The sequence below is a fragment of the Orbicella franksi genome, chromosome 2 (assembly GCF_964199315.1).
Source record: "Orbicella franksi chromosome 2, jaOrbFran1.1, whole genome shotgun sequence".
NCBI classification, from domain to species: Eukaryota; Metazoa; Cnidaria; class Anthozoa; order Scleractinia; family Merulinidae; genus Orbicella; species Orbicella franksi.
In genome coordinates, this window is record NC_138146.1 from 18390841 (window position 1) to 18413647 (window position 22807).

General features: G+C 39.9%; 1 protein-coding gene across 1 annotated transcript; it reads left to right on the top strand.

Moving 5' to 3' along the window:
• Positions 1-353: 353 nt before the first annotated feature.
• LOC145478391 (uncharacterized) lies at positions 354-20237 on the top strand. The gene is made up of 12 exons (XM_081456407.1): positions 354-1134; positions 2774-2990; positions 3928-4322; positions 7123-7146; positions 7290-7700; positions 7950-7993; positions 8409-11663; positions 12834-13908; positions 14472-14658; positions 16979-17163; positions 18305-18343; positions 19563-20237. The coding sequence occupies exons 1-12, from the start codon at positions 957-959 to the stop codon at positions 19574-19576; spliced, it is 6024 nt and encodes a 2007-aa protein (XP_081312533.1). The 5' UTR covers positions 354-956; the 3' UTR covers positions 19577-20237.
• The last annotated feature ends 2570 nt before the right edge of the window (positions 20238-22807 follow it).

Below are 22807 nucleotides of genomic sequence, written 5' to 3' on the forward strand. Positions count from 1 at the left end.
ATTCTTTAAGCAACGAAATATATCTCAGTCACAAACTTAAAAGAAATCAAGCATTGATACGTGTATTAGGAAAGTAAAACAAAACGTTTACTGAATCGACAAAAGAACAGTGAAGGAGAAATGTATCCACCATAATACTGCACTGAACCTTTTGTCAAGATCTTCGCGAAGTCTAGTACGAAATATGCAAATGTGTGTGACTTGTGACTTTATCTTTCATTCAAAAGTCTTGATCATTTTTGATAAGAATGAAGCACAAATATCCCAAGTATGTTTTCACAGCGCTCGATACCCAGTCAAACGTCTCTTGACTGCTTTTCGCGCAGTTCCTCCGATGACTCGACCCAGATTCCACTTTGCTCGGTCGTGGTCGCAGAAATTACATCTTCAAACGCCTGTAGAAACGCGGGGATTTTATCATCGAGATATTTTTTTCGCTGAAGTGTTTGGAAAATAAGTAGGCTAGTTGCAGTTTAAATTTATTTGAGGTCTCAATAGGTGCCACGGAGTCTACCGCAATGTTTGAGAAAATTCTTTTGTCACAAATTTACTAGTTTTAATGCCACTAACTCCGAAATGCTTAGGGTGAATATGAACTTTTTGCTCTAGAAAAGAATGAAATGTTTCCCCAAAAAACTTTCCGTACACTGCATATATCTTACTGTGCCTTACCCTTTGCAGTCCAATGAAATTGTACGAGATAAATCAGGGATGTAAACAGAGAACGTTTCTTCCACAGCAAGACAACAGTATCGGCCAATGATGGTGTATGGCATCACATCTGTGTATCGTGGGAGAGCAGCTCGGGATCATGGAAATTCTACAAAGATGGTGAGCTCAAACAACAAGGCCAGCTCAAGGCAGGCCATACCGTAAGAGAAGGCGGCTCTTTGGTGCTGGGGCAAGACCAAGACTCGGTCGGTGGTGGTTTTAATGCTGGTCAATCATTTAAAGGAATGTTAGCAAATGTTAACGTATGGGATAAAATACTGTCTGATACACAAATCGAGAGGATGTCAACATCGTGTTCGCTGGATCAATGGAATGCTGGAAACGTATACAGATGGAGCAATTTCCTGCAAGAAGCCCCAGCAAGGCTTGTGAAAAAATCTCCTTGTATGCCGCCCAGAACGGGTGCGTAATATAACACAGGCAGCATACACTTTGAGAAATAAACTCTTTCTTTTTTATAAGCATATGTTTTATGAAAATATCGAGGCTGAAAATTACGAGATTTTAGGCATATTTTAAGAATAAACTCGAGGCTGAGATTTTTAGAAGAATATAATTTTGTGTGTTAAAAATTTGAAAATACAATACAATTTTACTTTTTAACTAAACAGTGTAAAATTCTTCCCTTCTCTAAACGGCAAAAACAGCACTGGTTGTATGTTCGGTGGTAATATAACATTTCTGAAGAAGTTATGTGCCTCACATAAGGCTTTAATGCCTGCAGATATTCAGACAACAAATACATTCGAAAACAGAATTGACATGCGCTATAGTCTCAGGCCCCTTGCACACGTATCTGGGTATTTTGAATCCGCAACTTTTTCTCTCCAGATTCAAAAATTTCCCAGTCACACTTAGCGTATTCAAATCGAATTCGCCTGTCCACACGCATCCGATGGTATCCGGATTCACTCTAGAGAAACTAGGCCCACACGTTGTGCCGCCATATTGGTTATTGTTTGGTAAGAGACTGGACACGATTTTGCTACGTCATCGGTTTCGAAAATATCCGGATTCACCGTCCACACGGCGTTATCGAATTTGTTGCAGATTTATTTTTTCCACTCTGGAGAGCCGATTAAAAAATATCCGGATTCGCTGCCGAATTCGCTGGATGCGTGTGGACGGAGGCCGTATCTGGTAAGAAAAAATTGCGGATTCAAAAATATCCGGATACGTGTGAACGGGAAATAAGAATATTCACAAGAATATTTTCAGCCTCAAATCGGCAGAAAATAGGAATATTCAGCCTCGGTCGGAAAAACAATATTCTCATAAAAAAAGAAAAGACTCTAGAGCAAGAGTGATGCATTTCCAATTTAGGTTGGGAAGAAATGGCAAAAAACAAATAACTTTTCTCGAGCTTTATTTTTTTAAGCATGCGGTATTTTGTGAGCCATCAATGAAAGAAAAACAACAACATCCACAACTTCTATAATAAAGTGGAAGATTGAGAATACGTCTGGGTTTCGAGAGGCGTAAAAATATTTGGTATCTAAAGCTGTGTTCACACCAGGCCTTAACATATTTAGCCTGATAACGAATAAAATGTTTCGTTCCGAAAACTCATTGTGTGTATGCTGATCGAAACAAAATTTTTCTGATTATAATTGACATGTACATAATGTGGTAGTTTCGTTCTCAATCAAAGGAAACACGTTAAAGAAGGCGGCCGAAAGCAGAGAAGAAACAATTCGAAAAATCCTACTCTGGGGCTGCGGTCAAGTAAATATTTGGATCAATTTATACGCTGACGAAGAGATACAACCGCAATTATCGGCCATAGGCAGTAAACGGAACATTTTGGAAAAACTTCGAGGTAAAATTTAACGATTTCAAGGCTTGCAAGTGCCCTAAAACTACATGTATAATAAAATCAAACACGAAACGAATTTGAAACAGGCACGTAAAGTGAACAGCGCAATTTCAATTATTAATCAGTTATATATTATTACTATTAAAGCTCAATTGTCATGAACAGTTACAAAAGTGCAGATACATTTTAACCTGATTCGTTTCTTATTTCTCCTTATCACTTTAGACAAAGCCCTGCATTTTCCAGACAAAGGAGAGAGCGACTTTGTCAGGGTATCAGGCATGCCCAGTTTGAGGGCATTTACCGTGTGCCTGTGGATGAGTTCAAGTGATACTCTAGGGACTCCTTTCAGCTACGCGACATCAGGCTCGAACAATGGTAACGAGCTCGTCATCGAGTTCCGGAATGGCTATTTTAAGTTGCTCATCGATGACAAAGGAAGGTAAAATAAAACTAAGTTTAAGACGGGGCTATAGACATGAACAACCTCGTTCCCAAGGTCTTTCTACTTCTCTATCCGGGGAAGACCCTGAAAACTGGTTAGCAGATGAACAGATATTTGAATCGTTCATAGGTGGAAGACGCATGTTTTGTAGTTATGAGAATAAAGAAACAAGAACAACATTGAACAACGACAAAGAATAGCGCGAATTTCACGTTTATAAAACAAATCATGTTAAAATTTAGTCTTTCACATGGTTCCATACCGTTCATATGCATGATGAAATACTTTTTCAAACCTTAAAGATCAGGGCCCGGTTGAGCAAAAAAGGGCTAAGAGAACCTCGGGTTAAAGCTAATCCCCAGATAAAATCTCGTAACCGTACGATTGTTAACTTGAGGAACAAAATTCAAAAGTATGGATCAAAACAGTGTTTGTCGAACAGTGTGTGTTGATTCGTTAGTTAACCTTGGGTTGTGAAGATTGCCCTCCCGGTTTGGATCTCATAATTCCTCCTTTTGGCTTCGAACACTGAATGGCTTCCCCATAAGTCAAATCGCCGCGCAAGTAATAGAGAACGCACTACCACTAGTGCATAAAAAGTGCTATGATGACTGAGGGAGAGGAACACAAAGAAGCAAATAATAAATAAATAAATAAATAAATAAATAAATATATAAATAAATAATGATTTTTTCTTTCATTGTACCCTGAAAAACAACCTCTGCTATTATACGACAGTCGTTAGTGTTATATTAGGCCTAATCGAATGTAGTACCGTAGCTTTACTTTTTCATAATTACAGCGTAGATACACAAGAATGAAATGGCAAATAACACTTTTAATATACACATATCCATTTAGCCTTATTTTATACAGTCCAATAAAACTGAACGAGATACACGAGTCATACAAACAGAGAACGTTTCCTCTACAGCACGACAACAGTATCGGCTAATGATGGTACATGGCATCAAATCTGTGTATCGTGGGAAAACAGTTTGGGATCATGGACATTCTACAAAGACGGAGAGATCAAAGAACAAGGCCGGCTCAAGCAAGGCCATACGATAAGAGGAGGCGGCTCCTTGATGCTTGGACAGGAGCAAGACTCGGTCGGAGGTGCTTTAGATGCCGCTCAATCATTCAGAGGAATGTTAACAAATGTCAACGTATGGGATCACAAGCTTGCCGATACACGAATCGAGGAGATGTCGACATCATGTTGGCTGGATGAATGGGATGATGGAAACGTGTACAGCTGGCAAAATTTCCTGCAAGAAGCCCCAGAAAGGATTGTGATAGAGTCTCCTTGCAAGGCGTTAAGAAGTGGTACGTGAAATCACACGCTTTGACAAACATAATTTATAGATTTAGCCAAGCCTAAAGGCGGAGCTCCTTGGCGGGGTTGCGAGAATTTTGATTCGAGTTTTGTAACTTTACGGTAAGGTTTTCCGCTTATGTTGTTTGCCCTTCTGTTTTGGGTTTGAATAATCTCAAGGTCCTCAAAATACACAAAACAAAAGTAGCAAAAAGCATTTGAATACAAGAAAAAATTATACTTCGGTTAACTTTTATAATTCTGGGTTGGCGTTAACCGGCTTCCGAACAACCCGTCCCTGTTTTACAACAAGCGAGGTTTAAACTTGAGCCCGCGGTATGATCACGTGATACTGGTCAGCGGATACCTTGTTTTGACAGGTGTCACTTGAACATAGCATGGAAGTCCAATATCAAAAAAGGACGCTATTAAGGGCACATGTCTCTGTCTGTAATTTAACCCCCTTAATACGGCCACACGAACCAGTCATGCTCATCTTTCCTTGGTTAATATTGTATGTATTGATTGAAGTTTCAACTTTTTAAAAAAAAACAAATACACCTGTACTTTGAATGCTTATTACAGAACAGTTGTTTAGAAGTGTAATTGTGATATCTGTCAAGACGTCACTGACTTATAATAGTGCAGTCATGAAATTTGACCCTGCCCATTAATACGACCATCCCGTAAATACGCCCAACTTTTCATCCTGGGTTAAAATCCTCAGTCTAATGGATTCCGAATTATGGCACATGGCCAAAATGAGGATACGTCTTACCAACGGACGAACTAATTGTTGGAGATCACTCTGTTTTTGCTTTCCATTAAATAGTTAGATTATTCTTGAAACTGTGCTTTTTGAACAAAAAATATTAGTCCAGCAATAAGCCTGTTGTGTCACAGCTTTTCTGCGCTCAATAGTTGCGACATGCGACTCGAATGAAACTGGTCGATTTTTTGGTCTAGTTGGGATTCGCTAAATTGAGTCTGAAGGGTAAATCGAAATGTTCTTTTACTCGGAAAGACAAAAATCGTTCAAAAAAGAAACCAGAGCTTGCTTGCATTTTTGGTAGGGGCTAGCTATGTGCAAAAGACGAGGGAAGTTGAGTTTTCTAGCCTCGTTTAGAAATTTGGTTTTGTTCGGTTTTTGTGGACATTTGTTCTAAAGGAGAAGGTCACTCCAGGAAACTTTTTTTTTGTCAACAGTAATAAAAACCTGGCACTAATAAGTTTAGCCACTCACCGAAGTTTCGGCCTCTAAACTGCAGGTTTTCCTAATGAAATTCGTCTCCAAAGAAGCCCAAAATTCGACATGGTTGCCGCCACTTTGCAGCCACGCCGAGTTTTTGTGACGTCACTCCGTTCAAGGGATTTTGCCCATGGCTCTCAACAAGCCTTTCAACTACCACTCCAGGTTATGGTTGCTCTCGAGCCGTATTATTTCGAGCCAAACGTGCAGGTTTTCCTTATGCAATTAGTCTCCAAAGAAGCCCAAAATTTGACATCGTTGCCGCCATTTTGAACAGTACTTAGCAGCCAGGCCGAGTTTTCGTGACGTGATTCCGTCCAAGGGATTTTGTCCATGGCTTGCAACAAGCCTTCCAACTACCACTCCAGGTTATGACTGCTCTCGAGCCGTATTATTTCGAGCCAAACGTGCTCCTATCCTATCCTATATCTCTTTATGCCATAAGGCACATAAGGCTTTGACATTCTCTTTCAAACCACTACGGCTTGCTGCGAGGTTTCTGACATTCGCCCATGACTGCCACCCAGCTGTTTTCCTTTCATCTTCAACCATTCTCCTCCATGTTGTTTTGGGTCGACCAGGCCTTCTTTTCCCTTCTGGCCTCCATTCCAGAGCTGTGACGCAATGTTCCTCTTTGTCTTTCCTCATTATATGTCCAATCCAATTCCATCTTCTATGTCTGCTCTCGAGCCGTATTATTTCGAGCCAAACGTGCTCCAAACTCCTAAAATGATGGCACGGAAGATAGTGAAGTGGATAATCGCTTGGAAAGAAAATACATTTTGCTGACCTTATGAAGGACGGGTTTTCAACAGTCCTGCCTGTTTCGAGTTGGACGAAATGCTGCCAAGTACAGTTTTAAAATGCCGGCCTCCAAAGTCGAATACTGGGCTTCTTTCGAGACGAATTTCTTCAGGATGGCACGCACTTTAGAGGCTGAAACTTCGACGTGAGGAAAAACCTAATGTTTACTTGCTATAGGTGGAGACAAAAAAGTAAGCTTTTTGGAGTGACCTTTAAGTGAAGTTCGATTGAGTGTCCGGCTGAGCGACGATAAAACAGAAAAAAAAATTCAACTAAATTTAACTTAATTAAATCTGTTACTAAACAAGTTCAATATCGGATGTAGCGTGAGCTAGCGCACGCCTGGAAATTATTTCAAACTGACTACTTTCAAAACAATTACCTCCCTTTCGTCTCTGGCATCAACTCATCGGTGACTTCAGTGATCTAATGAAAAGTAAAATTCTGCGCAGTAAAGGGCAAGAGCTTAAGATTTCCGGCGATTCTTCGTAGGAACACTTGTATTTGAATGCTTAACGTGAGGAAACACAATCGAGTGCAAAGAATGAAAGGGTGAATGGTCATTCTTTCCAGAAATTTTCCAGATAGGGACCTTAACCAATTCAACGGGGAATTGTAATTCAATGGGAAGTCTTTTTTTAAGCGTAACACCTTTCATTCTCTTGTGGGTGTCTGTTAGAATATTATTTCGTTTATTTTAATTGTTATAAGATTTGTAATGACTTTACCGAATCAATTCCCTTTTCTTTTATCGCTAGACAGCACAACGTTATCCAATACAGGTAAAGTGAAATTTTCATTTTGATCTATTCATTTTTTGTGTGATTAATGAAACTTGTATTTGCTACATCTACCCTATGCATGCTTCATCTCCTGTTGCAATGTTCTCCTCTTAATTTAACAACTTTCATTTTATATTCTAAAGGTGATTGGCAGTTATGGAGTGGCCATTACTATTACCACCGAGAAAAATCAGCCGCAAATTCCTGGTTTTCAGCCGAAGGTGTTTGTCGACAACATGGCGAAAATGTTCATTTGGCTTCAATTCACAGTCAGCGAGAAAACGACTTCATAAAGTCACTCTCCTCAGACGAAGGCGAACAATGGATAGGCCTCACTGATCACAACATTCGATCGAATTCTTTTAAATGGATCGATGGCTCAGCTTATGGAGATTTTACGCCTTGGGCGGTGGGAGAACCAAACCAGGCAACAGTAGATGAAGACTGTGGAGCAATGAAACCAGATGGAACATGGATAGACGTGGCATGTAGAAAGCAAAGACTTGGAAGTGGCACACCATTCGACAGAAGGGCTTTTACATGTAAAACATCTGGTAAGAATGTATCTTCGTGCTTTACATTGATAATTTCTCACAATAACAATTTGTTTTATATTGAGTAAGTATAGCAGTTTAAAGTTCAATATTGGGCAGCAGCCGCACCTCTCTACTTTGGTATTTTTCTATGCATGTAAGCTACACATGCAGCCTTGAAAAAAAGCTGCTTGCCTAGAAAGGAGTTCCATCAAGCGATGTTATTTTTGTGCATTAGAGAAAATATGAACACTGCTGTTTTCTCCTCAGGGAGCGCAGTGAGATATGAGCCCTTGCCGTCCTTACAAAGAGAGGTAATGTTAGCCATTTCACAAACAATTTGCAGGCTTGTGTTTTCTTATATTATCCTCGTTAAGTTCGGTTTTTGCAGAACGTTCACGGAAGCCGTTGTGTCCAACAGCAAAAAGACTTACACTTAGAGCAGAAAGGCAAAATGGAAAATGGAAAAAAACACTGACGAGAAGGGAGGAAAGAACTCTAGAACTCTAATGAATTTCTGTTGTCTATTTCTGAGACTTTTGACGACGTGTGTGATTTAGAGAGAAAACAGGGAAATATTGGCTTTGTTCACAAGAGTTAACATTCAACGTGGATACTCGTTGATAAGTTATATATTTTAGAGATCATGGATTTCATATCTAAAAACAGAAAGAACAAAGCAAGTAGATGATAATATCAATGTTAACTTATATTTTTTTTATTAACAAGGTGAAAGAGGCACATGATCCTGCAATCTCGGTTGTCGATCTTACCTCGGGTGGTCAAGCTATTAAAGTTACCTTTTATACCGGTCTTCACCATATCGCTCCAAATGGCAAGTTTTCATCCACAGGTGAAAAAGTTCAATACGGCGCCCACCTTAAATTCGGAGGTTATGTGGACATGGAGCCTAGACAACTTGGCCCTTTGTATTCCCAACGACGCCGAGATGCAACGAACGAGAGCCCCGCGACAGTAAACAATCGAGACAAAGATGTTAGCGGAGTAGCTGATCTGGATGGAATTGTCGATAAAATTGAAATTCCTCACTACGAAGCAATGAACTCAATGGGCTCAGAGGCTTCACCTGGCTTTTCAATCGAGTTCTGGATAAGGCCACGGCGCATGCCTGTAGATGAAATTCCGATGGCTTTGTTTCACAAGTCATCCGTTAGTTTAGACTTGAAGTTAGATGGCTCTCTAGCGTTTTCTGTGATTCTAAATGGGGAAAGTAGATTATCTTGCCACACAGACGTAGTAACGGACGACACTCACAAAGTAGGAGCTCTAGCATTTCACCACATAGCGGTGACCGGAACAGTTGGAAGCTCACTAACGATAATGGTGAATGGAGAATCTGCCTGTCGAAAAACTACATGGGAAGGTATTACAGCCCCTCTGCCTAGCACAAATGAGGGAACACTGGTGTTTGGGGAAAACGAACTTCATCAGTCAATAAAACGAAACAGATTTAATGGTCAAATAAGTAACATTCAACTCTTCAATATGGAAAGAACAAAGCAACAAATCGATAGAAGCATTCAGGATCCAGATCCAACGGCTACTGGAAGTATTGGCTTCTGGTCCCTAAGACAGTCAGACGAGATTAATGTGGTTCATTACGTCATTTCAAAAACACAATCTGTATCCAATATAAAGGTTCTGGAGGATTATGAACCTCCATTGACTGGCTTTCCATTGGAGGTAATCGTTCAAACACAGAATATCTACATACTTCGTTTGACGGGAGAAGGTCATGTCGTAGCAAAACGTTTTTCTCTCAGTGCCGATACAAGCACAATTGTACTGGTTGCTGGGAATCAACGAATTATAGAATCAAGCCAGGCGCAAAAGGGCTGCCTAGCAGCAACCCGAGACCAGGACCGGGATCACTTGATCCTGATAGAGTGTTTCGCGGAGGACCAATATTCAGGAGCCCTGCGCTTTAAGTGGAATATATTTCAAATAAATGGAGAAGGGCAAATAACAGTTAAAACAGGTGGTACAGGGTCTTTACTTGTGACTGGCATTGGGAGTCTGGACACGCGGCTTTCTACTAAAATTGTCAACAACCACCTGTTGCTTATAGCCGGTACAACTTCAAGTGCTTCCATTCTTTTCCTTGACTTAACACTTGACTCTAACGGTTTACCATCAGTTTCAATTAATAAAATTGAGGCGCAACCTGTTGGCCCTGATGTAACAAACAATGGTATTACGTATTATGCATATCTTAAAAAGGAAAGTAGCGCCTCCTCGAACCCATTTTTAAGACGAATCCGTCCTCAAAGTGGCCAAGTGTCCAATACCTACAATATAGACGTGAGAGAGGCTACCCCTGACAATCTTGTGGCAAATCCCATCAGCAGTATTATGCCTGACAACGACTGGTTTTGGTTCTTATTTAAAATTAGTACATTTAATGGTGGAACTGCCATTCAGAGTGGCGAGAGAATTACCATCCAAACTCCATATAGCAGTCCAGAGAACGAGGAAGGTTGGAGTTATGTCAAACTCATTACCAGTAATCTTCAGGCAGATCAAAATGTTGAGGAATTGAACTTCTGGATATTTAAAACAGAGTCCTGTGATCCGACAAATGGTGGCTATTCAGTTGTGTCTGGCGAAATTGAACCGAACGACTGTATTTTGCTTTGGCCAAAAACAGAGCAGCTTAAACCTGGTCACTACAAACAAATTCTTGCTCTTCCATCAGAAAGAGAAATTGAAAGTGCCAAAAGGATGTTTGGATCCTGGTTTGGCCCCTGGCGTCTAACAATTCCCAGCGAGCCTACACCGGAGCGTCCGATACCAGTGCCAGCTGGCTCACCTCCAAATTCACCAAGAAACGTTTATCAAGGCAACAAATACTCTCTTCTTCATTTTCATAGAAAGGTCATGGTTGACACACCTTCACCAGGATCAGGGGTAAGAGGAGGTCTACTTCGGTTTGCAAAAACGACCGTAACACCAGTCATAGTCTCCAACAACCAAAGCCCAGCTTTAGTTAAACTTATTTTCAGAGGTAACGGTGGAGCTTTTCCTCTTGCAGCATTTTCACATGATAGAAATGCCAAGCTTGAAGCTCTTTTCAGCAATGTTTATCAGGAGGGAAGCTACGCTCAACAAACTATGACTACAGGCTTGTTTTACAGCGTTGAATACAAGTCGCCATCAGACACATCATCTCCTGGAGAGTTTCAAAAACTTGCACGAATTGGTGGTCTGAAAAGTTTGGAATATCCAGAACCTCCAGCGTCATTCGTTTGGCTAATTCCACCTCCTTTTAAAGTCACTGGGATGTGCGCAGCAATATCGACTCTTTTCCAGTTTAATGACGATACAGTAAATAATGTAGCTCCGAACTCCGTCGAATCCCTGACCGAGGTAATAAATAAAGCTTTTGGCCCTGGAAGCTTTGGAGAGGGATTGTTTAGGCCATTTCTGTCCGTACATATGGATATAACTTTACTGAAAGAGATTGGTGAGCGAGTAAACGAAATGCTAATGAGCACAATTGGTGATCACATTCCTAAACCGCCACCTGCAAGTCCTACTATCAGACCACCTCCCGGTGCACATAGTTGGCAAGAAATTGGAGACTTAGAAGCCTGCCTGTCCTTATCGAATTTAACGTTTTGGGAAGATAAAGTCCTGAAACAGAAAATCAAAGATAAACTTAATCAAGTCTTTCAGTCTAAGTGGATGACCGAAGAAATATTCAAGATGCGCAACGAAGTGATACCTCGTTTGCTTCGTGATGTTTCCAATAGATACTCGGCCTACGGTGGAATAGCCGTCTTAATTGCCACCAGACTTAGAAGTCGGGAGTTTTTAGAAGAATTGCTATCCAATGACAGGTCTTATATACAGCCCATTATGGACTCACATCTTAAAGTACTAGACTTAATCCGACCAGACTTGGGAATAGAAGTCAGACAAGAGATCATGAGCGCACTCCTTTCGAAAGAGATAGTGAACCAGGTTAGTTCATTTTTAATTGCGCTGTTCATCTACACTGTGTTGCTCAGAGCTGCAGCACAACCTTGCAGAAGTAAATTTGAATTAAATTCGTATTCATGTTAAAACCTGGGTGCAGTACGACATGCCACGACCTGCAATTTTTCAAACAATTACAGCGAATTCGGTTGTTCTTATAAACATAATACAACGAGATCGAAGTGAATGTACTCTGTTTAGATATGCCAGTGTAGGTTGATTTCAAAATTTGGTCGCGAACTATATAATTTTGGGGACCTTTAAAGCAGGGTGGTTGAAGGGGGAGGGTGGAGAGAAATGGACAGCACTTTCCTTTGAACATATTGCAATTTTAGGGAACAGCCAGTGTTATGTTTCAACCCTAATGGGCGTCATTGAAAATTTTATCGTCACCTGGCAATTTTTTCAATCCCACCTTGCTGAACTATTAACGTGGTAACTTTCCAAAAGTGTTCAAGAGATTACACAAGGATAGCAAATGTCAACCGCACTATCAGTGGACATCAGAATCTTTTCAAGTGTATAATGATTGTCAATCTGACCGAACGAAAACACTTTTAAATTTGTCTTTCAAGGCCTCCACCCTGCCACTAGCGGGGATTTGTTTCTCGGTAGTCCCGAGTTCAAATCCTCGGTCACGCTTTGTAAATAGCCAACTGGTCTGCCTTCTGCCAGTTGGGATTTTTAACTATATATGTTACGTTTATTTGAAATATTTGTTTCCTTTGTTTCAGTGGCATGCCTATAAATTAGCTAATTCACACGAATCTTACAGCCAATTCCATCGCAGCTCAACTTACCAATCAGTTTCAATGGACCAGTCCTGTACAAACACTCAGGTTGTCGAAAGTCAGTCACATAGGCAAAAAAAAGTGAGCGAAATTTTGACGAAATTTCGTGACAACAAAGAACGACCTTGGGACGAAATTCGTTTGTATCATTGTTCATTTAAACTTATATCTTTCCTGAAATAAATTCAGTTCTTGTCTAACTCAAGCATCGTTTCTAAAGACGGACTATTTTTTAGGCTGGTAGTTCAAAGCGATATCAGACATCTTGAAAGCGCATTAAAATCACATACCCAGGTTAGACCAAGGACCTAGACATTACTTTATATTAATACTACTAATTTTAAATTTATTTGTTCTTTTGCAGCCTTGGACAATAATGCAACCGCTTGACAAGGAAAAGCAAAGGGATACCATAAGTGCGGCCATTACCGCAATATATGAAGAGCCGAGTGTACCTGAAGAAGTCCGAACTACATTCATAGACGTCATGGAGGGCATAATAAATGTCATGCTTTATCCTCTGACAAGCACACAGCTTGGAGTGTTTAGCAATTTCCTTGACATGAAAAAGCTCGACGTTCTAACAGCTGTCGACTCTCGTGCGAAAGACTTCAAGGAGAGGTTCCTTGACCTTTTCGTTCAGGAGCATTCTCAAGATATTGGAGAGATCAATGAAGCAATACAACTAAGACCTAGAGCAGTTAACACTATAAGTGAATTATTTAGCCGACCCATAAGGGACTTCGAAGCAGAGAAAGAAGCCTGGAAAGATTATTATAAACTACCTGGCATGACAAAGAAAAGGTACGATCTGCGCGACCTATTCCACGAAGAACTTAGAAACGCACAGGATCCTCTTGCTGGGCTATCATCCAGTGAACTCGACAAGTTGATTCGCACAAATCCGCGTTTTGTCCAGGGAATTGCACATACGTTTAACGTGCTAGGAGCAGTTGGTGCCACCTACAGCGTATTCAGAGAAATCTTCACTCCAAACAGTGGCTTTCGTCAAGGTAATCCGAGAGATGTTCTGTCTGTTGTAGCAACAGCTGTTGGTGGTGTGGGATCCATTAAAGGCACTTACGACGTCGCCAAAGTGCTGAAAGATAAACTATTTCAGCCGCGTCGACAGACAAGCTCATGGAAATTTTACGGTACAAGAAATGCTGAGGAGTTACGTACATTTGAAGAACGGTTAGCAACCGAATTTAGCGTGGAGTTGCATGACATGGAGAGAGCAAGTGCAAGAATGACTCGAATGTCAAAGGCTGCCAAATTAGGGCGCTTCTTTACCGCTCTTGGTGTTGTTGCTGACGGAATTTTCTTTGGTATAAGCATTTATGACCTCTACAAAGATTTTACCGCAGATAACGTGGATCCTTGGAAAATAGCGGACGACTTCGCGTTTGCGGCTTCTGCTGGAATTGGAGCAGGCCTAGGTTGGTAGCGATAACAATAGCATGGTAACACTACATTCAGTATTAAAAGACGACTGAACTGCAGCTTTTTTTGCGCAGTCATAGTTTTCTCACTTAGCTTTATTCGTATTTGAATATTAGTTACTTTTCGAGAAGGTTCTCCAGAAAAAAAAAATAAGCGAGAGTTTGACTTGGTTTGGTTGTGTACTGAATGGTCTAAACTCCTTAAAGGACTAAATACCTCTTCCAGGGGATTGCAGCCCCTGGAAAGAGGTATTGTGACCAGGGTGACCAGAAGCCCTGTAAAGGAGTAAGGACCTCTCTCAGAGGGCTGTGCATGACCTACCCTTCTGGAGAGGAGAAGGGGTTGTGAACCCGCCTAACCAAGCTGGACTAGTGATTGGTTTTGTGACACTGACCTGTTGTCGAAGTACTTCATTCCCAACATCGTTACCTGACATGTTATTGCTTCTTATAGATTGGGAGCACAAAACATGTGATTTCATTTTTTAGTTCGAGAGAATCTTGGCGACTGGGTTGCTAATAATTCAGAAAGCAAAATTTTTCCCATTATTCATTTTCAGGAATTGCCACCGTCTTCGGTGTTACCGGTGCTGCGGCCGCAGCAACTGGCATAGGAGCTTTGCTTGTTATTGGGATTGGTCTAATTGCCGTCATAAGCGACGCAATAAGACAGTCAGTTAGAGAATGCGATAAATGGAAACAATGGTGTTCGTGGGGAGAAGATCTTTTAGACCACTACGGACTTTTGTAAGTTGTTGTAACAACACTCTTTAATCTGATTGTCTGATTATCTGCGACCTTATTTAAGACGATTAATTTAACAAGTTAAACCAGTTTAAGCCTGGTGTATTTGTACAGTAAGCCTCATTTGTGTGCGCTGCTATCAGGAAATTGCACTTGGATGCCGAATCGGTGTGATCGTAAAAGCAATCAACATTTTTCAATTCACCCCAAATTTGAACATCAGTCCGATTTTTCATAACAAAATTTTGTTATAATTATGATTAATTGCTAACGGGACCTCGTGTGCTCTAAATCGGTCTGTTTTCAAACTCGCTATTAAACAAATTTGACTTTTATTTCTTGGTCGCCCAGTATTTCTAATCACTCGCATGGATGCAGAACAAAATTCAATTAGACTCCACTCAGTTCTATGACCATTGTTACTGATTAATAATAATAATGTAGACAACTCTATTTAAGGGCCCATTAACCGATTCATGCGCGCGCTCACGCGCGTTGCTAAGGAGATGATATTTCACTTCCGGGTATTTACGTCGGCCTGAGCGTGGAAAATAAAAACAACTCAAGAACTTGCAAATTCGCTAACATTTAAGATGTTTTTATTTGTGTTCCACAAAATGCAAAGTAAAAAAAGTACAAGCAAAGGCAAAATAAGAGAAAGACAGAAAAACAAGAGCAATAGAAAGAGAAAAACTAACTCCATGTGGCTTTGTTCGATCTTACCGAAGTGCGCTGGCAGTGTAAATTGCGCACGCGCTGATAGGGTAACTTCCAATACATTCTCCTACCTGCGGCAGGGATCGAGAGCTCTAGCCTGGCCCGATTTTCTGAGGATACGCAGAGTATTCGTTTCGTATTCTCAGCCAATCAGGTTTGCCAGATTTGAAGGGAAGTCCGTGAATCGCGGACTTCCGTTGTTGGACCAGCCCAGAGCTCTCGATCCCTGCCGCAGGCCAGAAGGATCGTGGGCTCTGGGGACGAGAATGCTTCCAATATATATCGGGCGCACTTCCGGTTTCTTTAAATGCTAAAGGAAACGCGGTTTTACATTAAATCCAGCCTTTTTCGACGAATTTCGATTCAAACCAACGTTGGGCACATAGCTATGCATTTCTTTTCCGAAATCACCCTTTTTTCAGAAAATTACGAATTTTTCAATATTTTGAAATTCTCTCGAAATCTGACCTTTTAGAAATGAAACAAAATCTATGCATAGCGTAATGAGGATTTAAATTAAATTATTAGCTCAATGAAAAAAATCCCGATAAAGTAATTTGCCTGGGAGCCTTTGCATTTTTTCAGTATTAGTCACATGACCAAGAGCGTGGCCTGATGACGTCATCACTGGTACTACTGATCATGAAAAAGTTAAAACACATGAAGTTACTCTGAACTAACTAAAAATGATGAGGTTATTTAAGTAAAAGACCACAAGTTGTTATGGGTTATAGGCTGATAAACCACGCGGGATGTTGGAAGAACACGAGAAGAATTCGTAAATCACGAACCGCAGGCGAGTGATTTACGAATTCTTCTCGTGTTCTTCCAACATCCCAAGTGGTTTATCATGCCTATAAACCACAGAAACTTGTGGTCTATTGCTTTTATATAATAATTCAGAACACACGCGAAGTTTCCATGAGTTTACTGGCACGATAAACCATAGCTGATTGACCAATCAGAGTGCGCGCATTCATTTATTTATTATATAAATGAGAATAAATTTTCCCTAGCAACGGCTCGAAAAGATGAGTTAATGGACCCCGGTGCTACCTGTTTTGTAATGATGGCGCGAGCAAAGAGAATTGCTATTTTGATAAACAAAATAACGAGTTATATTTCGAAATAGGATTAAGAAAACAGTTCGTTAACACAATTTTGAAAAAACCATGATCTTTACAGTATGGTAGCACCTTGAGCAATCGAAAGAACGCCTGAAAAACATTTGATCTATAACGGGCTTAGTTTCATTTCCAGAGTGGCAATCTTGAAAACGCCTGCGGAGGACATTAAACTTACATACATGAAGAAACAACCAGATGGCGTACCTTTATGAACCCTCGAATTAATTGCACGTCGACGTCAACTTAAACTTTACTAAGTCTCTCTCCCCTACTATTGGCCTGAATGCAAAAGTAATAACGTTTCGAAATCTTAAGTCAGAACGGTAGGTTTTGACCATACTGGATATATTTAAATTATTACGTTCACCGCTGGATCTGTGTAAGACAGTCGAAAAAAACATCGTAAGAATTGTGTGTACTGTACAACTGAGTTACTGAATTATAGGAAACCTCATCTTTTTCACCTGTACAACTTCCAGGAAGGACAGCGACGCAAACCCTTGCAGCCACTGCCCATCGAAGAAGAAGCATCACATATTGCGCATAATGTGTTCAAATCGCCGACTTTTCACCCCGGCGTTCAAAAGGGCGTTGATAAATGGACTTGTTTCCGGAAAAGACGTGAAAGGCTTGGTTCCAAGTTTGGGAAAGATTGAAGAGAAAAGTAAGTTTTGTAAGGCACAGTAGTCATTAATTGCATTGAAAATGACACTTTCGATTCTCGGAGTTGCGCTCAAATTCTGTAAACAATTGAGTCAGTTGTAACCTGCAGAACACACGGTTTAGAAGGGTCGAGCACAAAGTGCGAGCGAACATCCTGCTCTGCGCTGCTGAACGACTTCCTGGACTACATCACCCATAAAAAAAAAATTTTTTATTGTCAGAATCTTTAGCACTGTTGTGCTAATTGGGGACACTATTTAAATGAGCAAAAAAATCAATCAATCAATCAATCGATCAATTAATGAAACCAAAACAAAACAAAAGAATACACATACAAACTCTAAATAGAATAGAAACGTGTTAAAAATTCGACTGGTGGAAGGCGGACCATTTAGCGATTTCAAACGCGTGAAGCGGTTTAATTCAGGACTGCCGATCTCAAATCTTCTTAGTGGTAATGAGGATTTATTACCAATAGAGCGTTTTCATTGTCACGCAATGAAAAATAAAATCAAAAACCATTCAGTGGATAAGGTCAAGAAATTGTGATATTACAGAAGATAAATAAAGAAGACAGTTCTCCAAGTTTGAGGTGTGTGCGTTGTCCCAAAGTTGAGATATTCGTCGAAATGTTCCGCGCAAATTTACAGAGCTTAGCATGGAGTTGCCATGTTGGTGTTGCTCTGTGGTACACCAATATGGCGGCCGGAAAATAGCGTTAACATCTGGAAGTTACTCTGGCTATCTGCGACAATGATTATCTGCACTGAACAAATAAACTTTTAAATAAGTACTTTTCCAAATACGACAACGTCTTAAATGGCTAAAAATCACGATATAAATACATATTTTTCAACAAATGCGATCGTAGCTTTATGTCACGCGCCGCCATAACTTCGAAATTCAAAATGCACCGGTTTCCAAACGAAGGGCGCTTAATTGAGCTGGAAAGTTGTAAACAGATATAAATTTAGTACCTTTTATGCCTGGTGAGGATAAAAACTTTAGTGGTTCTATATTTTTGGATTGTTTTACCAAACAAACGATGACGATTTTATAGATATTGCCTTCATACAGATGCTTTACCACTTTGCTAATTCATTAAATTGCTTGTGTTCAAATAATTTCTTCCTTTTTTTCAGGTTGCCCTGCTTGGTTACGCCATTTTTACCAACTTAAAGGTGAGACCTTTAACAAGAGAGTAGCAAAATATTATTGCGTTTTACAACAAACCCATATTGTGGTATTTACTAATCAAAGGCTCTATCAGTCAAACTCATAAATTGACTAATGAACGAAATTATGTGTAAGGTTACTTATATGTTTTACAGGAAAATGTCTTTGATTTTCCTAACTTGAAGAGCATTCTTGCATACCATGCAATGAAAGGTGTGACAATGTGTAACATTACGCATAATTTCATTCTCCTCGGCAATTCATGAGTTTGGCTCATAGCCCCTTTGAGGGGTGGCGAATGGTATGTGCGAGACTTCGCGAGACCACGAGACAGGCGTTTTTCTGTGCGAGCCTGAGACATTTTGGCGTTTTAGATTGTGAGACCGAGACTTCAAAGTTTTTTGAGTGCGATCGCGAGGAGTTCAGACTCTTCGAGCTCCAGATTTAGTTGATAGCTATAAGAATGAGCTGGAGTGTGCTTGTACAGAAGTCTTACAAAGAAGCCTTTTGTCGTAAATACTTGAGCTTTTACACAGTTCCACAGGGGACAACAAAAAAGTTATCCGACTTCGTGACTTCATGAGCTATCGTGGGTTGTGTGGTTTCTTGATTCCCTTTTTAGCCTGTTGGCCAGCTTCTGCAAACAAGATGAAACTGGAAATTCGACTATAAAACACTACCTTATGATATCCTAGAACAAAATAACTGCTGGCGCCAAAATGACGTAGTGAGAAGTTTTGTAACTTTTGTGGAATTCAGACAATTTAGGAGAAGTATAGATTAACTTTTTCTCGGAAATTTGAAAGTTAAATTCATTATAAAGTGACGAGAAGAGGTCATTTATAAAAACAAACAAACGAGTCGGGACTTCGAGGCCATTCGCCTTGCAAAATATCGAGACTCCGACAGAACTTCGTATAAAAACCGCGACTGCCAGACGCACAATTAACGAGACTGCGAGACACGTGAAATTTGACTAAAATTTTGCGAGACCAAGGGTTTTTAACGGACTATTCGCCACCCCTTCTTAGGGAAGACGGTCTCCACCTCATTCGCTTGTGGCCCAATGCAGGCTGACATAATTATAAACGCTTCAATATGGAAGACAATATATAAACTCACAATACGTCTCTAAGTTAAATCCACTATTGACACTATATTTATGAGCGAGTATTAACTAGTCTCAGTTATTTTTTATTGGTCTTCATGTCATTACTGTTTCAGGAAAACGTCGTTGAAAACTTCAACTAACAAGGAAACTGAAAAAAGACATCCGCATCCAAGAAGACCTCCATAAGAAAAAGCGACACCATCTATCTGCCCGCTTATCTACTTAATCATTAAAACGATTGACAGTGATTTAACGATAATTGTCGTGGATTTTTCCGCTATAAAAACAATTTTAAACTTACAATCAAATAATTTAGGTGGACATAAGTGCATGGACAAGGTGAAAATAGTTGTCTTGTGTAAAGTTAAGAAAAATGATTCTATGCGTGACTATAATAACACTGCCGCAAATAAGTATAATGCTGCTCCTTAAGGTATTCACTTGATAAAATGCTGACATAAACTAAGTTCCACTAATAAGATCTAACCAATACAAGAGTAAAAAAAGACGATGTCACAGCACGTTAGAATACGATGATTTAAGGAAAAAACATTGTTACACAGATTCCATTTAATAACAAGAGTATTCTTGTCAATGATCATGTAACGAGCCTCAATAACCAGTGCACGAGTAAAGCTCTAAGAATCACGGATATTTTTTTAAAATATTAGATAATGAAGAATATTTTCCCATACAAACATGCAAATACATTGTATGGAGGCTACCCCTGTGGGTAGTTTAAACTAAATAACTATTCAGTGCATCGAAGAAAAATGTGACAATAATTTGCGGAAAATAATTGCAAATAATAAAAATGATGATATTCGAATGTAATATCGGGCACGTTCTATTATTGTCATTTTTTAAGCAAGGGTATTCAGCTTTCACTGAATTGTTTTATTAGAGACACAGCGGGGGAAGGGTGGAAGTCTATCCCATAATATGAAACGATTCCGTATAATTATCTACACAATCTCACGAGTCACACGATGTAACATTTTTTCAATGCCTGTCTTTGTTAATAAGCTTCCTGGAAAAAAACACAGACAGCTCAAACTCAGTACTTGAGCGTCATTATCAAACTTCAAACCAGCGACAACATTACAGTTCGGAGAAGTGCTTTGAGATCGTCCCTAATATATAGATTGCAATAACTGACGATAAAGGAAAAAGAGAATTATTTTTCTTAGATCAGAAACTCGAAGAATGATCAATTGTGAGCATGTAATTGTTCAGCGTGTGGTTTTGCTATTTTTTCCAGTTCAATTTTAACAAACTATACCCAACAAGCCTAACCAAGATTGTAGAAATTATCAGGGACTTTCCAAGAGACGATTGTACAAGGAATGTGCCAGAAGAAAAGTCAACAACGCGCCAGGGGTTAATTTGCGTCGAAATTTTGCCTTTGCGAGTACTACTTCCTTCTCCCACAGAGAAATAACGTGACTTGAAATCGGTAAACCAGTAATTGGTCAGCGGTCAACTTTAAAAAACATGCAACCTCGATGAACTCTAAACCTGAGCCCGCGATATAGTCACGTGATACTGGTCAGCGGTTAGCTCTTTGTGACAACTGTCAATTAACATTAGCATGGACGCCCAAAATCAAAAATGTAGCTATGGTAATGGTGCTACTCTCTTAGTTTTCAAGGTATCGGCGCACGAACGTACGGACGTACGGACGGACGGTTACATGACAACCAAAATTTGACAACCAATGCAAAATATTTTCAGATCGATGGGTTACCAAATTTTCTAAGGTAGGGGGCTCCGCTCGCGCGCCTTCGGCGAGCAGGAGATCCGCTATAACTTGTTAATAATCATCTGTCGTGACTTTTGCTGCAAGAGGTCGTATGGAAAATACTCTGGCCGCCTAATAAACCTTTTCATTGAACTCATAACTATGCTGTCCTCTTGTTTGTTAAGATTTCACGTCTTAGCCGTCCTAGCAGCGAATTAAGTCTTTTTCTGAGCCTAAGAAGCGAGGATTCCCGGCCTTGTTTGAAACTCAGAGCCCGCGTTTGGCCGACAAAATACGATGTAATGTGGAAATGAAATTTTTTAATTCTGTCAAAAGTGGATGTTAGTTTGACTCTCTCATCAACGCCGTTTTCAGAGTTTGTCGTTGAAAATATAATCGCCGCCGCGACATAGGCCATTGCAAAAACGTGAGAGGACTGGGACGAGTTTCTTATATTGATTAGATTGAAAATCTAAACATTTCATCCGAATGAAGAGCTACCCAGTCAAGATTGAGAGTTTTTAGCGGAAACTTGTCCGAATGGGAGCCTTTCAAAAGTTGCAAAATTCCATACAAACCCTTAAAATTTTGTGGCCCGTCTACCCAATCCATACAAACTCTCTATTTTAGGTGATATTTGCAGAGCTATCATTTTGCCATTTTCCTCCTCTAAATACTTCCCTTCTTGCTTAAGACTCTCAAATTTAGTTGATCTTTCATTTGAATATCTTAGTTTTTCAAACAAACGGAAAACAACCCTACTCTTTCCCAGTCCTCTCACGTTTTTGCAACGGGCTATTACTGAAATATTTCGATAATAAAGCAACAGGTGAATCAACCTTAGTGGAGTGACCAACTTGTCTACTCACTCGAATCGGTAATACACAAACAATGCAAATTTTAACTTAATGGATGGCGTTTCTTGAATACACGTTTTATCGATATCTCGATGCAAGTTTATCATCACCTCATAAACTTTCTTTTTCACCCATCTCTTTATAGACTCTAACAACAATAAAGACCTCCACTGCAAAACTTCATTCAAAGAAGACGATTGTTTGGGGGTATCTACGTCCAGTCTTCCACTCTCGAGCCTGACATTTCACGTTTTGCTGTCTCAGATGGTCACGGCACCCGTAAAGTACGTGATTTAACTGCGTTTTAGTAATAACAACTTGTTGATGGAACAAATTTTATTGCCGGTGTCAAAGATGAAGTTGTCGTATCGCTTCAGGTTGTTCTGTTGCTTGCATGTGGGTCACAGCAGAGACCCCAAGTCTCGAAGTTTAACCAGACAGCTTACAGAGAAACGCTGTTGCTTACCTATATTTCTTTACACTGTAACTGAATTTCTGTAAATTTGATTATTATAAAGAAGCAGGTATGACATGCATTAAAAAAGGGAAATCTGTTATTTAGTTCTGAAATGATTGATGTCTAAACATTTTCCCGCCCTTTGTTATTCTTGAATGACTTCCACAGTGACTCTACCTGCTGTATGTGACATTTTTAAAATTTTAGAAAAGTAACCCAATCATCATATAATTAGGCCCATGTTTTTGGCTCGCAGCGGTTTAGGAGAGTTATTCAATATGACGGACGATGTCGTAAAATTGG